Source organism: Botryllus schlosseri, chromosome 14 (genome assembly GCF_051294905.1).
Source record: "Botryllus schlosseri isolate E-star chromosome 14, Bs_hap1, whole genome shotgun sequence".
Lineage (NCBI taxonomy): Eukaryota > Metazoa > Chordata > Ascidiacea > Stolidobranchia > Styelidae > Botryllus > Botryllus schlosseri.
Window position 1 is genome coordinate 17,309,927 of NC_137249.1, and position 25,953 is coordinate 17,335,879.

Consider the following 25,953-nt stretch of genomic DNA (forward strand, 5'->3'; position numbering starts at 1 on the left):
TTTTGTCGGTCTTTTCGCTGAGAACGTCAGGTAAGACGCATCTCTAATTCCTATCTCGTGGCATCTCCTTGCTCGAGCGCTATCGGTTACCAATAATGGAGTTTTGTCCATATACGATAAACATTGCTCTCGTCGTTTGCCGAAGCATTGACGCAGTGTCGTTTTCAGAACCACTACTTTGTCTTTAAAATACCGATCGGAAATCCTTGAGCACAGCAAAGATGCCCAGGGAAGACAAAGCAACATGGAAGTCAAACTACTTCCTGAAAATGATCGTGAGTAAGCTTCGATTCGTTTCTAGCATACGTGTCGTTATGTTACCATTTTCACTACTTTTGATACGTTATTCCCCCTCCTTGGAGGTGCTATACTTGTCAGGTTAGTGGTGTGGCTCTGAATGTTGAGTCGAAAAATGCGCGATTCCCTATTTAAAGGTGATACTTTCATACAAGGACTGTTATCATCATGTCGCAGGGATATATAAAGCAAGTTCTATCATAAACCCATCTTGTCTCGTGGCATGGTGGACCTGTTGATTGAAACATTGTGAGTTCCCAAAACTGCATGAATTCTTGGCGCTGTGTATGTTTAAATGTTGCGCGGCCTTCAATAGGTTACTTGATATGTTCCAATAGCTTGAATTATTAATATTTAGTTATACATTATATACGGTAGGTTTTTTGTTTCCAATCTGATCAGTCGATATAGTTTCACACTATTCACCCGATTGCAAGAATCAAACGGCAACCATCTCTCATTTCAGCAACTTTTGGATGAATTTCAAAAGTGCTTCATTGTGGGAGCAGACAATGTCAGCTCCAAGCAGATGCAGCAAATCCGAGTCAGCCTTCGAGGAAAGGCCACCGTTCTCATGGGCAAAAACACCATGATGAGGAAAGCCATCAAAGGCCATCTTCAAAGCAACCCTGATCTTGAGAGGTATGCGACCGAGTGTGAATGTGATTTGGGGTAGTTTGCGGCAATGATGATCATTCAATTGACACGACTTTCTCACATAATCGGCATTGCCAGAAATGGCAGAACCCAGTGTCGTGGTGTGGAGTGTGAAGATGAACTGTTCGTAGAACTGTCTGAGTCGCATTTAGGGCTGATTATAGTTTAATTCTAAGTTGAAAGTGGTCAGCTGAATAAATGCGCTCCTTGCTACTCTATTATAGTTGATTTATCAACGAGAATTATTGTCAGGACTGGGATTGTGCCATCTGGAAACTAAGACGATTCTTTGCTTTCAGGTTGCTACCCCACATCAAGGGTAATGTGGGTTTGGTGTTCACCGATCAAGATTTGACTGAAATTCGTGACTTGCTTCTCGAAAATAAGGTTTGACATCCCCCTGGTCTCATTATTGTGCTTGGTTTTTAACGTTGCATTGTGTATTAGGTTGCGGCACCTGCCCGTGCCGGCGCCATTTCGCCGAACGATGTCACCATCCCGGCTCAGAACACTGGCCTCGGCCCGGAAAAGACCTCTTTTTTCCAAGCTCTGTCGATCCAGACCAAGATTTCGAGAGGATCCATTGAAATCATCGTAAGATCCTCGGATTTGAGCGTGTCGGCTTTCGAACTTTGTGTTTTGTGGCCTTTATTTGCTTTGAACTGCTTGAGAGTTAGAACAAACTTACCGTCGTCCCCTTCATTCATGGTTAATGAAAGTCAACATTGCTACTAAGTGGGAGTAATGCTGTAAATTTCCTACTCAAGTTTTAGTAGGGAGTTCTAATCTAGAAACTGCTTGGGAGTAGAAATAAATAAGTCTGATGAGTTTGTCGTTGCTGTGAAAAGTAATTGACATTGCCTGAAACTGAATAGCAAGTAGTTCAAAGATACCGTCATAGTAAAGTCCGGAGTATATTTTTGTCTATTCTGCACAGTTTCTGTAAAGTTTTCATGTTCTCTCAGCTATATCTTGGCTATATGGTTATCATTTAAACGACATGACAGACATAACCATGTTCTTACTAAGAATGCCTAATTCCCTTTTTAAAAGGTGATACTTTCATACAAGGGCTGTTATCATCATGTCGGAGGGATATATCAAAAGAATTCTATCATAAACCCATCCGGCCTGTGTGGCAAGGGTGTACCTGTCGATTGAAACACTTGACCCTTTAAGCTTTTGCGAGCTAGTGTAACCATGCCTAAAACGGTCTGTATGTACAATGTCTGTCTTGTTCAGAACAATGTCCACATCTTGAAACCTGGCGACAAGGTCGGAGCGTCCGAAGCCACTCTGTTGAACATGCTGAAGATCTCTCCCTTCTCGTACGGGCTGGAGGTGCAGCAAGTGTACGATTCCGGCAGTTGCTTCAGTCCGGACATCCTCGACATCACGCCCGAGGACATCCGCAAGCGTTTCATGGACGGAGTGCGCAACGTCGCCGCCGTGTCTCTCGAGATCGGATACCCGACGGTGGCTTCCGTGCCTCATTCGATTATCAACGGCTTCAAGAATCTGCTTGCTGTCGCTGCCGAGACTGAGATCACGTTCCCAGAGGCAGAGAAGGTGGGTTTTCGTACGGATTCCCTGCAAACTGTTATGCATTAATAGATACTGGCAATTATAGTGACTCTGCTAATTTATCAACAAGCCTTTGGAGACCTTAAGTAATAGTACTTTTGGGGTGGTATATTCTATTACCGAATGTATTGCATGTACGAATACTTGTTTCAGATGAAGGCATACTTGGCTGACCCGTCTGCGTTTGCTGTCGCCGCACCGGCGGGTGGTGAGGAAAGGAAAGAGGAAGCTGCTGCTGCTGCTCCTGCCGAGGAAGAGGAAGATTCATCTGATGAGGATATGGGTTTTGACCTGTTCGGCTGAGAAATATGTGCGAATACATTGACGCCACTTCGTCGTATCTGTCTTGTGCTGTGTGTGTGCTGGTTTTATTTTCGATTGCTGTACAGCACGGTCTTATCCTGCGATCGCCCCTTCTGTAGGGAGAATGCCGCTTGGCTGCGATCAGAGGACAGCGTCTATCTCGAGTAAAGTGTTAGCTGCGTTTCGGAAATAAGGCGTTTTAGTGCGAAGAGTGTCCTAGCTAGAGCAGTGGTTCTCGAACTTTTTCGCCTCGCCAACCAGTAAAATCTCGAAGAATACTTAACGGACTTTCAAAAATTGCAGTATGCTGCCGATTTTTGCAAGTATGTGGTGCTGGAGAGTGACATTCTGAAGGGTTTGATCGAAATTGATGTTCATGATGATTGATGGCATCCATGGATTTAACGGTAGTGAGACTGCTGAGTCGATACGCGTGCTACCGTCGATGTTCTCTCTGCCGAATCTTTGGAAAACTTCGGAGTCCTATGTTCGCCTGAACTTCATCCTGTGTTGGTGCGTCGCAGCGCGGCAATGGCTGACGCCGGAATGCCTATTGCTATAAATCATGTGTATTTCTTGGGAAAGGGCACCCAATAATCAAGGCATTTAGTGACACTAAATCGGTATAAGCGCGAATTTTGTTTAAAAGTTAGATGAAGTTTCAAATAAATACTCTCTAATATACTATATGCAGGGCCGTAACAGCACTTCGTCAGCCCCCCCCAAAACTTGGGTCTTGGCCTCCCCCATAGGGTTATAGGCCCCCCTCCGCCGATACCCTGTTTCCGCTATTTATCATATTGTTGGGAGTTTGTTTAGTGAATCAGCTTTTGTCGCCTAAGCGCGGAAAATTTCTAGAATTCATGATTGAATCGGTCAGTATGATCGGGTATCGCATATATCAATTTTTATCTTCTCTCTGCTCAAGTAATCAGATTTGTCGGTAGAGCTGAGTGAGGTGTGTTTGAAAAGGTAGGGCGACTCAATAATAATTAAACATCTTCGGGCGTATAGCCTACCCATTGACAGGAACGAAACAGTACCTCGTCAGGCCCCCAAAAACGTGGGTCTTGGGCTCCCATAGGGTGTAAAACGACCCCCTCATCACGTTGTTCGCTTTTGTCACGAAATCATCTGTACTGTATTGTGAGGCAGCGCGAAGCGTGAAAATTTTCGATAATTTATGATAAAATCGGTCAATCAGATCGGCAATTGCATATATATTATGCTATCAATTTATTGTCCTCTCTACTCACGTAATTAGATTCACCGGTAGAGCCGAGTGAAGTCTCTTGAAAACGGGAGGGCCCGTAAATAATAATTAAACATTTTCGGCGGGCGGACCCGTTGATAGGACTTCGTTACATGATGTTATTTCGTGACTTCCAGTCTGCTATAACAAAAAATATAGAATCGCCCAAACGTGAGCTTCTAAACTGCGAGACGCACACGATTTCAAATTGGTATTTCTTCATTGGCATAAAATTTTTCCCAGCGGGATGGTATTTGTCTTGTGAGGTTCAGATTGCAAAGACAGCAACATTCGGCGCCAGTCATTTAGGCGCCTATGGACAATTAAACCTATATGTATTTAGTATATATAACGAAGTCTTCGGTCAGCATAAGGGCATAGACCTTTTCGGCCAAGGTTTTCTCGCTGCTGATCGTTCTGGCACACTTCTTGGAGTCGCATGTTATATGGCCCAAAACTTCATTGTATGTCTTGGTGGGTCGTGGCGCGGTAATAGCCAATAATAAAGACAAATGTCTACTTGAATTCGCGCGCAGCGCGAAAAATTTTTGAAAAAATTGCATAAATTTTCAAAAAATACTCTATGATTTATGCTAATTCACGAAATAATTTTGGGCCCCCTTCGAGCTCGCCCCCCCAATTGGGGGGTTTGGGGTGCGGCAGTTACGGTGCTCACGAAATCACTTTAGGCCCCTGTAATAGGAGGTTTTGGTGCGGTAGTTACGGCGGTTCTGCATGAAATGAATAAATTGAAAACGAATGATCGTGCAAACTGCGAGGTTTGGCGAGTCAGCTCGTACTTGTCGCATCCTGAAATCAAGGTATAAAATTGTAATATACCTGGCGGACCGGCGGTTGAGAATCACTGACCTAGAGGATATACAGCTATCACTGCTGTGGATGTGGACATGATGTCTGAGTTGCAACACACCCCAGACACGATGTCCGAATGACAACACATCGTCTCTGGTGAGTTTGGACATTGTGACTAGGGTGTTTCCGCGGACATCATTTGGGTGTGTGCGGACTATGTTGCCATTAGGACATCATGTAGTGCTAGCTGCGATAGCTGAGTAGGCCTACATCCAGTTTACCCACAGTAGTGATAGCTGGGTATATCTACATGACATGGAGAGGATATTGCACGTCTCATGAAATCTCGCAAGCATTGATACTGGAGCAGGTGGCCAGGGTGGTAGTGACTCGTCTTGACCATTTATAAAAATATGAAATTCCACGTGTCATTCAAGTACGATTGTGGAATCCTCTCGGGTGTTTCATAGGTTATGTCGCATGTTACATGCCGTACGAGTGAATCAATCCGTTTTGATTCACAGCGCCAACTGACATACCCGGTCTTGTACCATGCAATCTCGCGCATAGAAGCACATAAGTTTTTTTGAAGTTGTGCCATTTTCCATTCTAGAATTATGCAAGTGGCAGATGATGAACGTCCGTTCTGTGAATTATACTTATTTATCCAGCATGCTAGCAATATAAATGTATTTCATTCGGTGTGTGGGGCTGTTGCATTAATTTGAATGGCCCTCTGAAAAGTACTTTTTTGGGGGGCGGGTTTGAGGCTACGAACGAATCCGCGCCGTCATTTCGAAACGGTAGGCGCTAAATAGTCCTGCACCTGCATATTGACGTGACGTCTAGTTTGTTGCAACGCAGTTAATATCACCAATTTCTACCATGGTCCGTAAATTCCTATCGTCTTTTAATCAACAATTCATAGATTCATAGTAGAAGTCAACATCGTTTAATAACATGTGGCGAAACTCCACTCACACTCGTGTCTTCTAGTGAACTCTGAATTAGTGAAATTATTCAATGAAAATATACTGAATGAAAAGCGAACTCAATGGTTTGATATGCATGGTTTCTCACAATGTTAGCAACCGCCTATAGTAACGAAAATTTGCAGCTCCGGGGAGTGCGCCAAGATATTGCGGTACCGTACCAGACAGAATAACAGAATTATTATCCGCATATTCGATTTCTGCCGTTATTCGTTAGCATCTCCAACTCGCTTCAACTCTCCGCGTATTTAGGACTGGTCGCACAAGGAAATAACATCATGGCGGTCAATCTGGATGATTACTTTCGAAGCACTTTCGAGGACAAACTTTTGGTGTACGTATAGTTTCATGTAATTTCGATCCGAATACTATATCTCGCAATGAATCTTCAACTGTGATTAATCATTGCCGATAACAGAAAAATGCCCGAAAGAGAGGAAGACCATCTCACTCCTGCAACAAGACTTCTAGAGAAAAGACGGGAGATGGCAGAAGTGGAGCAAGCTCTTAATGCTCAGAAAGAGGTTTGGTATAGTGTTATCACGTTGTTTCGTCTAACTAAAAGTATTGACTTATCACCGTCACTGTTCAGACCAAGTTTTCCTCTTGTTATTGTCTTGCAGCTTGCAAGTGACGCCACATCATAGATACATATCGCTGGGTATTTAGATCACTTGTGTTTGGATTTCCAGGTCCAAATGGTCTGGCATTTCAGCAGTCAAATATTGGGATTGCAGACTGGATGGAAATTAGTTTAAACTGTTGATTGTTAGTCAGCAGTTTTTTTTGCTAACGCAACACAGGCTGTGCGTGACACTATTTTTAGCCTGTATGGAATCGGTGTCCTGTGTTTTATTTTTTTATTACATTACTTTAACTTGGAGAATCATCGCTGCTCACATGTTATATTAGGCAAAATGCACCGAGATTCCAGTAGAGATTTTTAAATACTAATATAAAGACGTATGTGTGACGATATATGTTTTTTCTCGTTATAGATTCAAAAAATGTCGATTATATAACTATACTTTGCATGTTCCAATGCACCTCGTCTGGAACCAGAAAATCTTTGCCAACCCACAAGGTTTTTTCTGTCGCATGTCCAATTCAGAAACAAGACTGGAGCTCAAGGTTAAAAATAGACCACTCTCAGTTTCCAAGCTCAAACTTCACATAACCACCTTACTGTCTTATGTAAGCTATAAGTTTTCGACATGAAACATTCGTGTTTTTTCCTCCAGGAGTTTCAAATGAAGATGGAAAGTCTGCAACAACGACGTGAAGAATTAGACCACAAGGAACACAATCTGAAGGAATCCCTCCTCAAGTTCGATAAATTCCTCAAGGAGAACGACTCGAAACGCGCGCGGGCTGTACGAAAAACACACGACGAAAAGGAACTGAGGAAGACCAAAGAAAAGGATATCGAAAAGTCAGTGGGAATTTTCTGTCAGTGAAAAATGTCACAATTTATCAGAAAACGGCCGTAATCTATAACCTGAACTTGCTGATATTACAAAATCGGATCATCTGATGATATGTTGGTCACTTTTCTGAAATTACCGGGTTAGATTTGATTATGATTTGATTTTTTGGATATGACTTGAATATTAGTTGTAATGATTTCAGTCAAGTAGTGAGTGACAATTTTTTTTCGAGTAGGCCTTGGGAAATTATATTCCCCTTGCTACTAATTATTTTATCAACTATGATCCTAGTTTCGAGGCTTTCCTCTCAGCGTGGAAGCCTTGAAACCATCTCGGTATTGGGAACATGCAGCACAGGCCTGCGCATGCTGGCGGAAGCGCCATTTCTGGAAAATACTGATTGACTGGCAGCAAAGTTATGAATGCTCTATGAAATAGATATGGTTGAAAATACGAAGTTATCTTCAGTGTAATGTAACTGGCATTATATTATATGTAGTTGAATCAAATTTACAAACTTTCCAAGCAATTCATAATGTTCTTACACGTATTGAGTGGTACTTGGATACTTGACTTTACTTGATGCTTGGTACTTTATACAGAATCGAATCTCTTGGGCACTCATAAGCTAAACATTTTCCATAAAATAATAATAATATTTATCGCCAGAATGTATTGGGAATGTGAAGAGATCGTTGCCTATTATTGCCTATTATTGAGTCAGCACCTCAATACACACTTCATATTACCGTAAAAAGCAAATTACAAATGACTACTGCAAAAAGAATGTTAACAAACATGATGATAATGATGAAGCGCCTGGCTTCTTGATCGGTAGGTTGTGGGTTCAATCCCCAGCCGGGTCAGACCAAAGACCTGATTAGTAACACCGGTATCCATGAATTCCCCGCTTGGCGTCAGCATCACCGGGATAGCATGCTGGGGTAGTGCAAGACTTGGAAAGGCTTATAAGGATATATCGGTGTATATGCCGAAAAAAACAACACAGAGGACAAAAATACATAACGTCATTTCCTTACTGTAACCTGAAAGGCACATTGTAAATTCATCTCTTTCCCTTGGCATGGACAAGATTTATACCTGATAAGGTGTTTTTCTAATCTTGTGTAACATTGGTCAATAGCAGATTTTACTGTTACTCATTGTATCTTGTGGTAGAATATGCATCATATGCTTGGCATTCATTCATTTGTATATTACACATAATAGAAAACGCCACAAGATTGCCATACAATGAAAAGATAGGAAGGAGTCGAAGCGACTTTGAATAGTCTTTCAATAAAATCCTACAGATAGAAATAAAAGAACATGTCAATATGACGGACACTAAATGAAAAGTGATGGAAGGTAACAGAAAATGGGCAAACAAGACTAAATCAATATGACAGATCGTTGTCGGGTAATCTCGAGCACAGACCAGCATTTTTTCGTCTGCTTGTATTTTGTCTGGATTTATACCTTGTTTCTCATCGCCATCTTGCCGTGATTTTATCCCGATTTATCGAGTCTCACTTTCTCTATCACTTTTTAGATTAAAAGAAGAAATTGAAGAACTGTCGAAGGAACGCGACCGGTACCAGAAAAAACTGGAGAAAAACTCGATATATCAAAAATACATGGAGAAAGTTCAGGAGACGTCGGACGAATTCAGCGAAATCCGAGAGATAATCGCACGATACCAAACATTAGTAGCAACGCATCTCGTAAGTGTGTCAGGCTTGAATATTAAAACTTACACTACATAGCCTAAGGCTGGATTCATTTTTATTTGTAGACTGCAATATTGATTCACAGCCAGAGGGGAACCAAGTGGTTGTAAAAGTAACGTCGTAAGTAGGAGTAGCAATTTACAATACATGACAAACCACTTTGAGTGGAAGTAGAAAATGAGGGTTTCAGAAGCACTCAAGTAAGTAGTTTCATCAAGTGCATTCCGTCACAGGGTCGTATACTTTCAGCAGGTAATCCAAGTCTCTACTTTAGAGATTACAAGATGTATCTTTGCGACTAACGCAAAAGTACAGATGGACATTGCTCATGGTAGAGTCTTTGAAAATATATTCTGTTACAGTGATACAGGGGCTGGTTCATGTGGGTTTTATGACAATTTAACTCAGAGTTGTAACCAAGTCACTAGGTTCCGAGTCATAGTGTTGTGACTCGAGTCCGAGTCCAAGTCATTGCGTTCACTGTTCAGTGTTGAGTTCAATCCGTTTCCACCCACTTTTTTCCAACTCTGCTCGAGTGTTATAGAATGGCTCACAATCATAATTTCGTAATTTTCTTTAGTCCTAGCAGTTTCTGGCCCTATTTTCCAACTATCTGGACTGATAGACGAAATATCAATAACGTGGTGAGTTTACTATTCTTCAAAGCCACAATGAAATGTCTGTCTTGGCCGTCCCTGTCTCGGGTCATATGACTTGTTTCGAGTCATGCACAATGACTCGAGTACAAGACGAGTTGGTACACAAATTGACTCGAGTCGAGTCATTTTACGCATTTGAAAAAATGACTCGAGTCATATTGAGTCACCAAAAATCGTAACTCGAGTCATTACAGCCCTGATTACACTAGTAAAAGCGATTCAAAGTTATGTCAAAAGTACTTTCTACATTTCAAAATCCAAATTGTGAATAGCAAATTGGTTTGTTGATTGAGCAATCTGTTCAAGTAGAAGGGGAAGTGGTCCGGAAACAAAACCACTTGATTAAACAGTGTAAGTAGGTTAAACTTACTTGAGCACTCCGACAAAATATAAGTACTTCGTTACTGACCATGACCACCTCTGGTTATCAGCACGAATCCCACCGCAAAATATCCCAACCGGCCGACAACTCACAAGCGTTTTCTAATCATATTTTCAGGATCTTTTAGAAAGGGAACAAACCAATCAAGATGCCATCGAAAAGGAGAAGGCCAAACTGGCAAAGTTCAGCGAAGAGAAGAACAACGAAATTCTCTACTACAACAATCAACTCGCGCAACTCCAAACGCGGTTAGATCAAGCGCAGAGCAGAGCCGTCAAATGGGAAAGCAAATGGGCCCATATTCAGGTGAATGGCGCGATATTGTCTCCACTCGATATTTGTAACGCAGGGCATATGCCTTTATGATGTTAAACTTGTGTAGTCTGACTGCAGAAGGTTACTTTTACAATTTGCTGCGAATATATCTCTTTTGGCGAACCGGTGTCCACGGCAGTGAACGACTTTGTTGGCTGACATACCACAGAGTCTGTCTTGTACACTCGTACACACGAACAATGTTCGATGTTTCTGTCTCCAAGACTTCTATATTTGTTGAATAGTTACAAAATGTAATGTCGAATGCATATGAATGAATGAATATTTTATGTTGTATTACATGCATATATAAATACATATTATTTCATATCGATATTTCACATCATACACAAATTACATCACACCACATGTCTTGTCGGGTTGTCATTTCCTGTATAACGTTTCAAGATACTGCATCGACTTCAATCTATGTCAGTGGTTCTCAACCTTTTTTTAGGCACGCCCCCCTTTATGATAGTGAAAAATTTCGCGCCCCCCTCATTGTCATATCACCAAATCCAACCGGGATGCTAGCAACCCCAAGAGATTGTCTGATGGCATGGAAGGTTATGACTATTGTTGAGAGAATTAAAAAATATTAAATTAGGTCTATATATAGAGAAACACACGCGAATTGGAGGTAAATCGCGCAAAGAAAATTTCAGTTGACCGCTTCTTCGTGTCCCCCTTCGGATGCTCTCACGCCCCCCAGGTTGAGAACCACTGATCTATGCGATACCCATAACGTCGTTACCAAGACATGTTTTATTTCCTGTATCTAGGGTTGCATTTAAAACTAACATGTTTAAAACAAGGCCCTAATTTAAAACATGTTTTTTATTTTAATTTTATTTTAAATCATGACGTCACGAATATTCATAGTGGAGTGACATTGACAATTGAAAATATAGGGTAAATATAACTCCTTTGATGAAATATCTGTACCATCAATCTTGAACCGACTATTTTGAGGGTTTTTACCATCCCATATCGATATACGTCGGCTATATCGGGTGGGAATTGTCCGTAGGCTCATACAAGATGTTGTTTTGGAAAGTATTTACACAATTATGGCGTAATTTTACAACTTGAAAAAAAAAACAATTTTTTTCAAAAGTCCTTCATTTAAAACGCTGTTTAAAACATGTTTTAAACAAAGTGTTTTAAAACACCGTTTGTTTTAAATGCAACCCTACCTGTATCATGTTTCAAGATATTCTACAGACTTTATATTCTATGTGGTATTTATAATTACCAAAATAATTATCAAGATATATACCGTTAAAATATTGTCTCCACTGCTGTAACTTGCAACCCCACAAGCGTAGGTGTAAACATTTAAACCTGTAGAAATTGAGCATAGCATTGGTATGATACGCCGGTGCAAGAGTAAATTGGCACATATCAATAACGGTGTTTAAGAAATAACTCTAGTAAGCAAAAGCCAGAGGTGATGACTATCATTAACGAATTACTTCTACTTTTTCGTAGTACCGAAGTAGTTTCTGCCTATTTGCACTACATACTCAAGTGAGTACGTTTTCAGACCAATTCTTCTTGAGAAACCTACTGGCACTTGCAGTAATATTGACCCACCCCATAAATTGCTACTGCCTCTTGTAATTGAGAAACTACTGGCACTTGCAGTAATATTGACCCATCCCATAAATTGCTACTGCCTCTTGTAATTGAGTGGGAATTTATGGCGTTACTTCAGCTTGAGTAGCAATACCTACTTATTATAAATTTCCCATATTGAAACACAGGTCTCAAAATGCGTGAGTGATTTAATATAACGTATTTGGCGCTTTTACGGTAAAAAGTTAAATTAGATTCACAGTGTGGCTGCTAAGATGTCCGTTTTTATTCTTTCATTTCTTGACCATTCCACGCCCATCGAGTTCATCTTAATTTCTACATTACCCTGATGGATATTTGTTAAAATCTTCCCTGTACGAGTGTACTTGCTTGAAACAGCCAAATAATTCTTTCTCGGCTCGGCATTCTTCATTCTATTAACGTGGAGGTGTTATTTTTTCCAGAACACAGCGGCAAAGAAGACTCTACTTTTAGGAAGAATCAAAATCGCAACTCATAATCTTTTCCAACTTGTCAACAAGCACTTGAAACAGCAGACCACCGTACCTTTAGAAAACACTGCCTTGCAACTCGAGAAGGTAGGTATTACGGAATAGCGTTTGACCTTGTAGTGATAATCTTCAGTCGATCTGTTGCGGGGATTTTTTTGCCCCGATTAGAGTGTGTTCTAACTCGTTAGTGATAGTGTTAATTACTACGATTATCATTCTTGCTATCTGACGATGCTTGTAGATAATCCTGTTATCTGATCAACAACAGAAAACTCCCATTTTCAGAATGACTTCATCAAAATGACTAATAGACAATGCGCCTGGAAAATAAGAGATAGGAACATAGTTTTAAGCAAGCCAGGGAGAATTGAAGTATAGGCCTAGATCCAGGGTTGTAATGACTCGAGTCATGACTCGACTCGAGTCAGACTCGAGTCACGGTTTTCGGATGACTCGACTCGACTCGAGTCATTTCCTCAAAATACGGAAATGACTCGACTCGACTCGAGTCAATCCGTGTATTGGCTCGACTTGGACTCGAGTCATTGCGCATGACTCGAAGCAAGTCATTGACTCGAGATTCAGACTGCGAAGACCGACATTTCATTGTAATTTCGAAGCCAACACACTATTGGGATTTCGTTTGTTGGTACTGGTGCTTGAAAATGCGACCAGAAACTGCTAAAAGTGAGGAAAATTGATATATTATAAATGCGAACCATTCAATATCACCAAACAGAGTTAAAAAAGTGGGTTTTGGAAGACTTTAACTGGAAACTGAGCAGTCAACACAATGACTTGGACTCGGACTCGAGTCATAATACCATGACTCGGACTCGATCCTCTGTTCGCTGACTTGGACTCGGACTTGACTCGGTGGGAATTGAAAATGACTCGACTTGACTCGAGTCAAAAATATAAAAGTGAGATTGACTTGTGACTCGGAGCCTTGTGACTTGGTTACAACCCTGCCTAGATCAGGCATGACAAACTCAAATTACGTTGCAGGCTGGGCCAGTCAAATCAACGCAAAGCAACGCTATATTATCTAGTTCATTTTCTATCGCAGCAACATATCATACCGACTCTATGTTTATTTTCGACAGATTCAAATGTTTATACAAGATTTGACTCAAATCACGACCGAAATAAAGCGAGCAGAGGCGGCCAATCAGCAAGTGCCCGCAACGAGTCAGCCGTCCAACACCGCCCAATGAAAACTACTTGGTTGCTTACTGCAGCTTTTCTATTCTATTCATTTCCGTATTCTTTATATTTTTGGTCATACAAGTGTTGCATCGAGTAGGGCGTCGTGTCGTGCTAATCATACACCTTGTTCGAGCGAAAGAACAAATGAAATCGTTGTTCAGTGTTACGGTGTGAATTGAAGTTGAATTTGATAGGGACTGGTGCTGAGGTCTTTGCAGTTGACACAGCGGTTTTACTGCAGTCTTTAGAGTTACCATGCGTCATCCTTATGAGGATTTGCCATCCTGTTTCAAGATATCGAAAATGTCCTCCGTGGACTCCCAAATCTACTGCTTTTTGCTAATTCGTCCTCCTTTACAGCTTTGACAGCCTTATGATTGTACAGGCAGAACTGAAAAACGGCAGTGTTATCAACTACGTTCCAGCAGCGCAGCGGGACAAATTTACGATGACTGTTACATCGCACCTAACGCATAATGCTTCGAAACCCAGACATTATTTTCGAGTTTTAGTAGGCCTATGCCCTGGTTTAGATTGCGGTTTGCGAGGCTGATACTCGATAGCTTATGGAAGCTACTAAATCTTGTTACGCTCATAACCGACATCGCCTTGCAGCTATGTGAAATTACTTGAATTATGGTGTTTGAGTCTGTCAATTTCGAATGAGCTCACGGACCTCCAAGGGTCTCGAAAACCCCCGACTGGCATCCACCGGTGTAGAGATTTATGTCCGAAAACAATTCGAAGGTTCCAACTCTCTATAAAGCGGGCCTTTATGCAAACTGATCTACGCAAAAACTATACTCTTGACGGGAATATATTATAAAGAACTGATAATTTCTGTGGAAAATCCCCAAAACCGGAATAAAACCCTTCAAATGCTCGTATAAAGTTCTCGTGATTCGTGAACACGCTGTTTCGCCTGAAGCTTTACGCATTACTTCGAAAATTCCAAGCCTCTGGCGACCATCAGTATAAGTATGTAGTAAGTAGTAGTATAGTTAACGAATGATCGCTATACTAATTGGGCATTAGAGCTATATGAGGTATCATGAATGCGTCTGTCCTGCTTTGTGGATTTCTAATTATCGCCAGCCTTTATTATACCGAAGGTAAATTACTCCGCAATTCCGCTGCTTATGCTCGACATCTGCTGTCATTTAATGACATGCGCGTACTGCTTGCTTGATTGCGTAGCCTACTGCTGCGCATATAGACCCTGCAAGTTGTTGTTTCGATAACAATGATCAATTGGTAATATTAGCTTATATATCATGATTCTTGAGCTGCAGTCTTATAGCGTATACCTGCTTACATTGTAAGATACGGATGGCGGATGAAGATAACGGTGAAACATGAAACTGAAAGTAGCCAATTATATTGTAGTCACAATGCCGAAGAAGTAATTTTTAGCCCTTATTGTTACTGAAATACAAATAGTTTGTAATAATATATATTTGTTGAGATCATATCGTAAAATGGTTGGCTTATTCGTCTTAACACATTGTTATCTTACGAAGTCAAGAGTAGCCTACGCCGCGTCAGTGCGCTGGGATGGCTCTGAGTCGTAAAGGTGATTTCCAACTTTGAGAGCGACTTTCGAAGGTTCCCAGAGCTCTTACCAGATTATAGTGCAGAACTTTCGATTAAGACCGACCATATGACCATGAACGATTCCGGTGATGTGAATCCTGGTCATCCGAGAAAGGGTGACAGGCATATTTATTCAGAAGGTCAACTGACAGATCCCGAAATCTGACATTGTGAAAATGACATATGAGGAAAAGTCACATGCATATTTATTCCGTGGTCAACTGACAGATCACGAAATTCTGGTTGTAATGGAACGTGCTGATATACACTTTGCCGACCAACTTTAGGCTTACCATATTTTGGAAATCTAAAAAGAGGACACTAAAAAAAAGGTCATATTTTCGCTCAGAGCTAAATTCACCGTTTTTCACTCCGAAATACCCGCCGGAGCGTCACTTCTGTGCTAATTTGTGGCATATCACTCGCAATTTCCTCTAAATCTGACCTAAATTTTCAAAAAAGAGGACAAAATCTCAAAAAAGAGGACAAAAGGACGTCCTCCGAGGACACTTTCAAAAAAGTCAAAAAAGAGGACAAATCCTCTTAAAAGAGGACGTATGGTAACCCTAACCAACTTGCACGGGTGTCAAAGCAACCCTGGTTAGAAGGAAATTAGTCTTCCTCACTTTTCACGTCCTTCATCCAGCCGGAGTTGAAAGAGTCTGTTGAGAACTGGTCGCTTGACTCGTATTATTGATATTTTCTCTAATCCAGGTTGTCCCAGCCACGGCAGTCGTAGGAGGAAAAGAAGTATAACGGCACCGGACGTGGATGAAAAGCTAGCTCAATTTTTCGGGACCTGTCCGGACCTTGTCGGCGCGTCGACTGGGATCTTTGACAGTCTGCAAAGCGCGGTCGACTATGTCATTCGGGACACCAACTGGTATCGCAATGTCTCAGAAAACTTATGCACGTTGGTTAAATGATTTTACTAAGTGTTTCCGATCAAAATAATGATGGAAAATTCTGTCGTTTGTTCAGCGGCGCGATAGACACTCCGGAATGCTGGATTTATGCTGTGAATTTTCTGATTGATAGCCAATCACAGCTCTTCAAAGCAACGGCTGACTGCATTTGCAAATGGTCGGATACTTGTTTTGGTATGTACTGCATCCTTCAAATCATTGTAGCTTCACGCATAAGCGAAGATTAATAAAGTCAAGTGATTGACAATCAGGCGATGTGTAGGCGTACTTTTTGTTTACGAAATTAAGAATCCGTTGAAATTATTATTGCTGAGATTTACATGAAGAAGGGCATAAAACTCATGGTCTCACAATGAAATGAAGGTATACTGTGAAAGTTTCGTGCCATGTAGCCTAATAAGGTATTTTGTACGTAAAAGGAGATACACGCAACTCCACTGTAATAACGCATAGTGCAAAGTTGCCATGTCATGGTCAAAAGGGTGCACCGCAGACGTTAACTTAACGGATATACAGCGGATTGAAGATCCCGTGACGAAAATTTTGAGAGCTGCTGCTCACATAGTTCTGCCATGACCGAAAATATGATGTTTGTCTATCTTATGTCCTATTACAAATAGGAGACTCAATACGCTTCGACATCTTCCAGACGCGTCGTCCGGCCAACATCATCTCGTTAAACGGTCCGAAGTGTATGAACTTCCAAACTTTCAAATCTTTCTACCACCCTATCCCACGGAAGGGTACGACCCTACGGAGCCAAGTTATCCAACAGAGCCGATCTATACAACACCAAAGCAAGGGTTGTCGAACTGTTTAAATACGCAATCACGAAAACTGAGCACACAATATCCATCGCTGAAAAGAGTGGACGGAAAGAGCATCAAGACATTTATAGAGGATCAGTATACGTTCTGCCGGTATATTGCAGCTAAGGCCTATGCTAGATTCCGTACAATAAAAATAATTCAATCTCTGTTTTTAGATATGTTCCTAACTTTCCATATGAACAACGAAATTTATTTCGGCTTCTCTACACGCAAAGGCTGTGTCCAAGGCTTGGAGAGCAGGCTTCTTGGAGAAGGAACTTTTCAAGCGTTTTCACTGAGGCTACTAGAAAAGATGGGCCGATATGGGCATCCTACGTCAAATGCGAAGGTGAACCGCGTTCAATGTTTCATGTCTGTTGATATTGTGTAATGTTCTATACCGGTTACCAAATTTTTATATGCCCTGGAGTTATCCGGTGCAGGAAGGAGATCGGTCTGTCAGTCTGCGATTGTATACGGCAAGTCCGTGGTCTACGTGGTCTACGGAAAGTTGACTAGGAAGCCGTCTTATAACATTTATACAAGCAGCCCATTTCACGAAGCTGTTTGCAAAGGCAAAAGACTCGTATCCATATAATATATATTTGGATCACCGCACTGTACAAAACTTTCAATTGGCAGCGGTGGGATTCGAACCCACGCCATCGAAATGACTGGTGCCTTAAACCAGCGCCTTAGACCACTCGGCCACGCTACCTTGTTCAATCGCGCCGCGACAGCTTCGCTAGCAAAATAAATAAAATGGTCACTCAAAATTTCAAATAAATATGTTCGTCGAGAATGAGAAATGAACTCATACCATGAAAGCATTATCAGCAACACCATAGTCACTTATTCCATTGTTGTTTGTTAGTGTAGATCTCAATGGATGACAGTAAAGGAAGAGGTGAAAGAGTATCAGTTTCTAATAAGCAATCAATCAGTTTTTATTAATATTTTCATAATTTCAAAATATCACAAGACTGCGACACAGTGAAAAGATAGGAAGGTACCGAAACAACTTGGAGTAGCCTTTCAGATCAGACACTCACCTTAGCCTAGGCGAAGTAAAGAAGAGGCATGCTTACTGAATGAAATGTAATGCAGAGAATATAAGACGCAAGCGACAAAATGAGGTGGCATGTGGCGGAGGGCGAGGTTTATATTAGGGATCTCTAGGTATCCCTGGTTTCTTTATAATACTGCTAACATTAAAACATACCCGTATTCTACATTAGAACGCCCGTTTTTAGAGTCACATAATTTTTCGTAAACCGACGTAAAATATATTATCTATATGACACCAAAATATATTTTATCTATTGTTTGATTTATAAACTGAATGGTTATGAACTTACAGGGCTTTGCGACGACGGATCTAAACCCTTGAATTGCGGTATTATACCTCAATGCTCGTACCTCGATTGCCCGGCGTATCCCATGGCAACATGTCGTGAAAGTAACTGCGGATCGTGTCGAACATGGTGGGAGGATAAACACGGCAACATCGTGAATTGCCAAGGTAACCGCGTTTAGATCTTTATAATGACCGGTATGTACCATGCCCAGCACCTGAACTGATAACAAACGGAGTACTTTTACTTTTTCAAGTAGGTTTTGCATTGCACTATTATCACTCAAGCGGTTACATTTTTAGACCACCTATAACAGTATTTCAACAAAACTATACTTACTTCTTAGCTTAGAATTTGGAGTTTGGAAAAAATATATAAAGTATTTTTGGGACAAGTTCGAGTCACTTTTATGATTGCAATTGTCATAAAAAGCGTGTGAGATAGCCCATGTCGTATTAAAAACGTTACGTGATATTACAAAAACATGGGTAAAAGGCTTCTTAAATATATCTACGTCACATTTTCATTCACACAGAAGCACAGTGCCGACTACAGGTAAACTATAGATAACTAACCGTAGGTTAGTTATCTATAGGTAAACAGTCACTTTGTCGCCATCCTGTGGCAGTTGCTCCGACGCCGACAAGGAATTTTGTGACTGAAAATCCTATAAACGTGCGAATCCTTTTCAGATGATACGTATTTCATGAATCTCGGACAATACCTACACGGATCTTAAGCAACTTTATATGGTTCCTGCTACAGTGCTCGCGTTCAACATTTCATTCACGACATTCCATGCAGTAAAGTGGGCTACGGCTGAAAAATACGGTGTTTAACAAAGAATATATCCGGATCCACAAGTGCGATAACAATTCGGGAATATTTTGATATTGACTTACTGATCTTGTAAAATAAGTCATTCAATGAAACATTTGTACACAAGCGTTTATTATTCTTTGACAACGATGCACGGCCCGAGAATTAAATAAAATGGGTTGCTGAAAATAATACAATATGTTTGTATTTCTATATCGAGTGTGACCAATTGTACTTTTAATGTAGCATGTACCCTGTACCGTCATTCCGATGGCATCGAAAAAGTGCGATGAGGTATTCCCGCAGCGACAGCTAGCGGAATAAATGAGAGGTCTTTCCCCTTGTGCTTGCAGCTGTGAGCGGGTGATGCTCACCGATGCGACAAAGATCACACTACTTGGAGGCCAAAATCTGCAGTATACAGTAATGAAATGGAATAATATATTCATATCTAAAGAGACCGCAATATAGTATTGTGTCAGCCGAAATATTCGGGTATATTTCAATATGAACATATATTACTCAGTCAACTATAGTCTAATAAAAAAATAACAGTGGGCAGATATTGTGTTTTGTGACTATACACCATTCGACAAATATAGTGTACCTTGGTATTTGTCAATCGATGCGTGATAGCAGACAACTCTAACATATTTACAACGCCTATAGCCCTATGCTGTTTGCTACCTTCACAAGGGAAACGAGACAGCGTAGTGGTGACGATAAGCGCCTACCAAGCAGGCGGACCTTGCTCGATTCCCGTCGGAGGTTCATTTGGGCTCCTCTGCCCCTGGTTCATACGACGACAAAAAAGCCCCGAAGAAAGAAAGCACTCACAAGCGCGGCTTCAAACAGTTCAACATCAAAACAGAACTGTGACATCGTGCACTCTAGGCCGAGGTGGATGTTTGAGTAAAGGATCGCTACTGATGCGTGTCGTTCGACATCCTCCTATCTGTTCGTTACATTGCATTGTGTCTTATCGCATTGTACATCGTATGTGTAGCTTGTTCAGATGAAAATTATAACCCAATGTATTGTATTGCAGGTCGATAAGTTATCTAGCGTTTGATTTGAGAGAGAATATACACCAGATTTCAATCGCGTACTATCGGCTGTGGCGAGGCGCGCGTCTGTGATCCAGTTACTTGGAGGCCAGGATTGGTGAACGGCTTGTGGTCGCTACGGTCTATGTTGATCTGGTGTCCGCACTAAGTTCGGCATCAATATGGTCTACCGTTGGGAGCAGCGGAAGACCAGGTTGTCTAAGGAGCAACGAATCGGGCCAGGCCCGAACGTGAGCAGCCAGAAGTTCTTGCGTTGCCCAGAGTGGGATATAGCCTGTGAATAGTCGGGGCGACACAGCCCGTCCAATACAGTTGGACCCTCTCCTTTTCCCAAATTTATGTGATGTTGATTTGATCCAAGCAGCATGGTTTTTCACATTTTCTTGCATCTGCAAGATTATTATTATAAATGATTGGAAACACACAAACCAATACACTCGTGATGCATGCATTCAATATTTCGTCTTACGAAACTTCCTAAACTCCCGAAAGCAGCGCCATCGGACAACAGCGACTTTATAAGTTACTTCATCTGTAAAAACATCCAATGAATCTGTTCACTGGTAGAAAGTTCGTCGATAATTCCAAACGTTAAAGTGAATAACAATACTTGCGGGTTGAGTTTCGTAACACGAAATAACATCACAATTTCATAACTTTCAAAAACGCAGTGTCACAACCCAAAATCTAGAGTGGACATTTGACATTCGTTAACTGTAGCCTACGCGTGTATCTATGAAGCTGTTTGTGCTATAAGAATTATTCTCCGATCCATGAATACCAACGTTGATACATTTCGTGATAATATACGGGGTCGCGTCCATTACTTTGATCGCCTCATGCATAGGGATAACATATACGTCTTCCTTTAGGAGGACTTGTCCTTTTTTTTTCAATAAAACTAAAATGACCTCCGAGCACGACCAAATGCTCTCTTTTTTTCGCATGGCATCCTCCTTTTTGCTTCGAGTTTCCAAGCAGGCAAAATACAGTAAAATATATTTCCCAGACTTCAGGCGATATCTTTTGTCGCACCAGTGTGAATTCCACGTAATCAGAGCAAATGGACTTGTGAATATTGTCTTCACAACACATTACGACATTTGTTTCTTCCGATATCCTGCGGTAGAATGTCTATGTCTATATTCCTTTGGCAAGCGAACTACTACTTGCGAGACATTATGTCGACTTTCATAGATCCAACATCATTCTCCAGACATTTATATTAGGGGAACTCGAGTATCTCTCGATTCGATGTTCATTGTTCAAGGAATCTCAGGTCTTAATTAGGTTGATAGCGATGCTGGTCTCGTGTTTCGCTATTTGAGACAACGACCCCGTAGATACACCATGTTGAACTCACTGTGCATGTGTGCAATGTTCGCTTATCCTTTGTCTTTTCATTTGATCACAATCTTGTGGGGTTTGAACTGTCTATCGACCCCGCAAACTCTCTGACTGCAGAAGAAAAGGCACGGAATCATTCCTCCTTACTGCACTGCCAACTGGTAACATGACATACCTCAAACACCCCATTCGGCATTGGTAATTCGATTTGTAGTGGTATATAGGAGTCGTGAAAAGCAAATAGCAAAACGCATTGCGAAGAACACAGCGCCCACGTCGTCAAATCTACATCGGCACGACAAAAGATACTTTCGGGTGTCGATATTACCCTGGAAATATATTTTGCTGTATTTTACCTGTGCGTCAGTCCGTTTTCTCGTCATGGTGCCCGACTTCAGCCTTAAAACTATTATAATTGCTAATATATATCACTATCGCTTTGACGACACTGTTTCAATTTCTATGATCATTGCCACCAAATCGGTGTCAAATTAATATTTCATTAATCAGCAATTTCATTATCTCAACTCTATCACAGCCCAGTATCAAGATATAAACCCGTGAAAAAAGCTTCGCTTTCCCTTCAGGCATGCCTAGAACACGATATTTTGTCATATCGAAGTGTCGAAATTAGTCACCGTTAATACTGTAAATTCAATTAAAGATTGCACGGCCTTCACTGGCCGGAATTTACCCAACTTTGGTGTGTAGCGTTTTTTTAGGCAACCTGGTGATTTTATCACTAAGCTAGTGAAATTTGGAAAAACTGATATTTTTGAAAAACCCTAGTATATAGTCGAAGAAAGGAAGACAAAACTCTCAGATTACGGCATCACTTTGGAAATATTAGCGACCACTTTCTTACGTCGTTCCACAATATACAGGTAAACACCCACTAAATATAGAATCCGTACTTTGAACCTGAAATGAAGTGTACGTTCATCTAAATGGATCAATAAATTTATACGAATATTATCGTAGTCTATATCAGTGCTCTTCAACCTTTTTCTTCGTTGTACACCATTTTAACGTTTACTCAAAACTCGTACACCCCTGACCACATAACACGCTGATTCCATAGTAGCCTAGCTAGGTAATGTTATTTGGATCACATTGCCAGTCGCGCAGGGCGCGGAAAATTTTTCAAGTAGGCCTACCACGTACCATCGGTTTTTCATATTCATATGTATTATTGCCAAACAACCGAAAGGGCTGATGGAGGACGACGTGTCTTCAAAAAATGTGGACGCAATATACCACTTAAACCACATTATTGGTGCAACTTCCGGTTTTTATTAACCACTTTGTTGCATGTTGTTATTTATTGACGTCACATCAGGCTTTGAAATATATATTTGAAATATATATTGGAATCTCCCAAACGTTCCTCTGCGGTTTTCATTTGTACAGTGGGGCATGGATTTCACTACTACAATAAAAACGAATCATCCAAGTCACTCTGAATCGCGCCAAGCGTGAATGAAATTCTCAAATTTAATTAATTATGTGTAGAGGGACGCATAATTATTATTTAATGGCTGCACGTGACCGTACGTACCTCTGCAGGTTGGTCGCCTCTGGCCACCTGAAATAAGGATGGACAACGCTGCAACGTATTGAAAATGCTAAATACTAATCAGCGCTCGAGGCTACCAGACCAACATCCACCACACTCGTTCTCAAACTCGACCCCCTCCCCGCGACCTCTGGCTACGCCCCTGCAATTATATACATGGCGCTATTTACAAGCAGCTCGCAGGAAGTACTAATCCAAAATGTCTGAGCTCTCGCGGCGGATATAGCAAGCTGAACGAACAGATGTCAACACCACCGTGTTCTGCTCCAAAAAGAACCAACAAGTTCATAACCAACGTTTAAATGATGAGTAGAAGCAGTTGCAGTTACTGACATTGCAATAGGAATGTAATCTACAAGCTGCGTACAGCTGATATGAACACTGTACGATATAGCGCACCCGGTTCACATATTTTGAAGCATAAACTTGTCTATATATATTGTGATAGCTAGTCGTTGGTCCATTTTAATGCCAATCTGATACACCCTAGCACACCCCATTTGAGTGGTACCCCTTTTAAATTTTGGTACTCTCCATAGGGTAGGGGTTCTTAACTTCCCAGTTATAACGGGCCGTATTTTAACAGCAAAAATACGCCGCGGGCCGCAGAGCATCATTGCGATATATTTGTGGGCTACTATTAAATTTACTGTATTTACCAGTCGTATACCTTTAATACATTTTTGTGCATTCTAAAGCATTAATGGAAATAGCGTTCGCAAATTTGCAGTTGCTGTTTTAGTGAGAATATGTCATCGACCAGTAGCGCAAATAAAAACCTTCATGGAACGTGCATTGCATTCATTGCAGAGTAGGTATATGTACCGTCAAACCCTATCACCAGAGAATGGAACTCTCCGTTTCAATGCGTGATCGAGTAAGTATAAAATTACGGTAATTGGTTTCGTAACAACGGCCATTATCGCTCTCCACCTCTCACGAAAAATACAGTATATGAGAAGTCTGGCGTTTCGCGATTATTTCTGAGCAAACCAATAAGCGCTTTCTCCTCTCCTACCATGGCTGGAGCCCAGCAACAATAGTTTCAGAAGTCAGCGTTGTCAAGTTGAGGTTTTTCATTGGTCCCCTCCCCACATTTGCGCTGTCAGAAATTCCTCTGCAAATGTGTCCACTCGTATAAAATGCACCCAAATTATCAAATATGTAACGTGGGTGGATTTGTCCAATGCTAGGCTAAAAGCCTATACGCGACAACGTGTTTCAGAGTTCAGAATCTGCGTTAAAAGATCGACTGACATTGTTGTTACTCCTCTGGACATGGTTTATTCAGACAACTGTAGTCGCGAAATTTGTCAGGTGATGTTGTCGTTGTTGCTAAGTTCAGGAAACAGCGAATATTCGCACAGTGTGATATAGTTGTATTACAATCACACCTTCTCTAGCAGATTTCTTGGCTTTAGCGATATTCCAAGCAATTTTGAACCATGCGTCTGTAACGTTTACCGGCTATTTTAACAATGCTTCGAAATATTGATTGCTGGGCTTGACAACTATAGCTGTAGCTCAACGTTCTCTCAGATCAGGCAGAGACGTGTTTTTAATTCCGGATAAAACCGTTGTGGTATCATTTTAAGCTTCTATACGCTTCGTTACATCAACTTTTCGACGAACACAGATCGGTTTTCCATATATATCTGAGATGGAAATTCATTGTTCCACTTAAAGTTACAAACCAAGTTTCTGTGGTTTGATTTCCCTTTACTTGTTGTTCTTGATTCTGTTCCAACCAGTCGTGGTGTGTGAAACACTCTTTAAAAGTGCACTATACAGCGGGATTCTCTAAAACCAGAGTCCAGACTAATACCGTTTTATCATAACAATATAAATCTAAACTCGATCATATGAAGAAACCAGAACACATAATAGAATGAGTGGCCAATCAATAAAACATAGATAGTGCGATTGTGGATCTGGATATACGCTGTTCTTTTGAATTCTCTACTAGTTGCTGACGATTACCCCTGACGAGTGTCAGCCGAAAATATTCGGATTCATTTCAATATGAATATACTATTCAATAATATGTAACAATAAAGTGTCAGAGTGATAGTGAAAGATGCTGCAAGCCGCATGTTGAGAACCACTGCCCTCGGGTGTACGATACACCCGGTTGAAGAGCCCTGGTCTATACGACCTGTCGCGCCCTACGCGAACGACATTGGCAATCACTGTGATGCATCAATTCATCACTCATCAGCAGACGTGCAAATATCAGATGCCTCCATGGGGATAGACGCGCAAAGATTTAAGATCGAAGAAGAGGCGCAAAAGGTGTCGAATAATGATGTGACATCACAAATACCCACCTTGGCTTAGTAGTGATGAAAATTTAGTGGGAGGCTTCACGCCTTTCACCCTCTCGCTAGACCGCTGGGGTTAGCAGATACTACACCGATAATACTCCATGCACGAACGAGAATTATTACAAGATGCCGGCGTGCCGTGGTTTTGGCGATTCTGCGACTCCGCCAGAAATGGACGATGCTTGTTCGGTGCATCGGATCATCAAACGCGATGAAATATCCGTGTCGCGCGAGAATGCGCGAATCGCTCTGTCGCTGGTGCATCTCTCTCTACTATTAATAATAATCCAACACGGAATTAAACGTTCGTAAGGCATGCGATCATTGTGAACACACGCTCATCCGCTTTACCGTAATGCGTTCAAAGGTCATTAAGGTTGCGAACCATGTTTCGTGAACAGGCGATTCTTTATATGTTCGGAGCAGC

General features: G+C 41.3%; 3 protein-coding genes, 1 long non-coding RNA gene and 1 other non-coding gene across 5 annotated transcripts; 4 read left to right on the forward strand and 1 right to left on the reverse strand.

The window, feature by feature from the left end:
* The first annotated feature begins 121 nt into the window (after nt 1-121).
* On the forward strand, nt 122-2,878 carry LOC145455832 (large ribosomal subunit protein uL10-like). Its single transcript, XM_080333850.1, has 6 exons — nt 122-275; nt 764-939; nt 1,254-1,341; nt 1,402-1,548; nt 2,197-2,523; nt 2,692-2,878. The coding sequence occupies exons 1-6, from the start codon at nt 222-224 to the stop codon at nt 2,839-2,841; spliced, it is 942 nt and encodes a 313-aa protein (XP_080189976.1). The 5' UTR covers nt 122-221; the 3' UTR covers nt 2,842-2,878.
* A 3,158-nt stretch (nt 2,879-6,036) lies between these two features.
* LOC145455456 (coiled-coil domain-containing protein 42 homolog) lies at nt 6,037-13,860 on the forward strand. The gene is made up of 7 exons (XM_080333436.1): nt 6,037-6,232; nt 6,317-6,422; nt 7,140-7,330; nt 8,878-9,049; nt 10,214-10,402; nt 12,454-12,588; nt 13,608-13,860. Exons 1-7 carry the CDS (start codon nt 6,177-6,179, stop codon nt 13,716-13,718), a joined length of 960 nt encoding a protein of 319 aa, XP_080189562.1. The 5' UTR covers nt 6,037-6,176; the 3' UTR covers nt 13,719-13,860.
* A 799-nt stretch (nt 13,861-14,659) lies between these two features.
* Nucleotides 14,660-19,409, forward strand: LOC145455455 (uncharacterized). Its single transcript, XM_080333435.1, has 7 exons — nt 14,660-14,822; nt 16,018-16,216; nt 16,285-16,403; nt 16,879-17,149; nt 17,215-17,387; nt 18,399-18,560; nt 19,086-19,409. The coding sequence occupies exons 1-7, from the start codon at nt 14,762-14,764 to the stop codon at nt 19,130-19,132; spliced, it is 1,032 nt and encodes a 343-aa protein (XP_080189561.1). The 5' UTR covers nt 14,660-14,761; the 3' UTR covers nt 19,133-19,409.
* Nucleotides 17,675-17,756, reverse strand: Trnal-aag (transfer RNA leucine (anticodon AAG)). Its single transcript has one exon. It is a non-coding gene; the product is annotated as a tRNA-Leu (tRNA).
* A 507-nt stretch (nt 19,410-19,916) lies between the features above and the next one.
* On the forward strand, nt 19,917-20,255 carry LOC145455457 (uncharacterized). The gene is made up of 2 exons (XR_013920337.1): nt 19,917-20,005; nt 20,113-20,255. It is a non-coding gene; the product is annotated as an uncharacterized LOC145455457 (long non-coding RNA).
* The last annotated feature ends 5,698 nt before the right edge of the window (nt 20,256-25,953 follow it).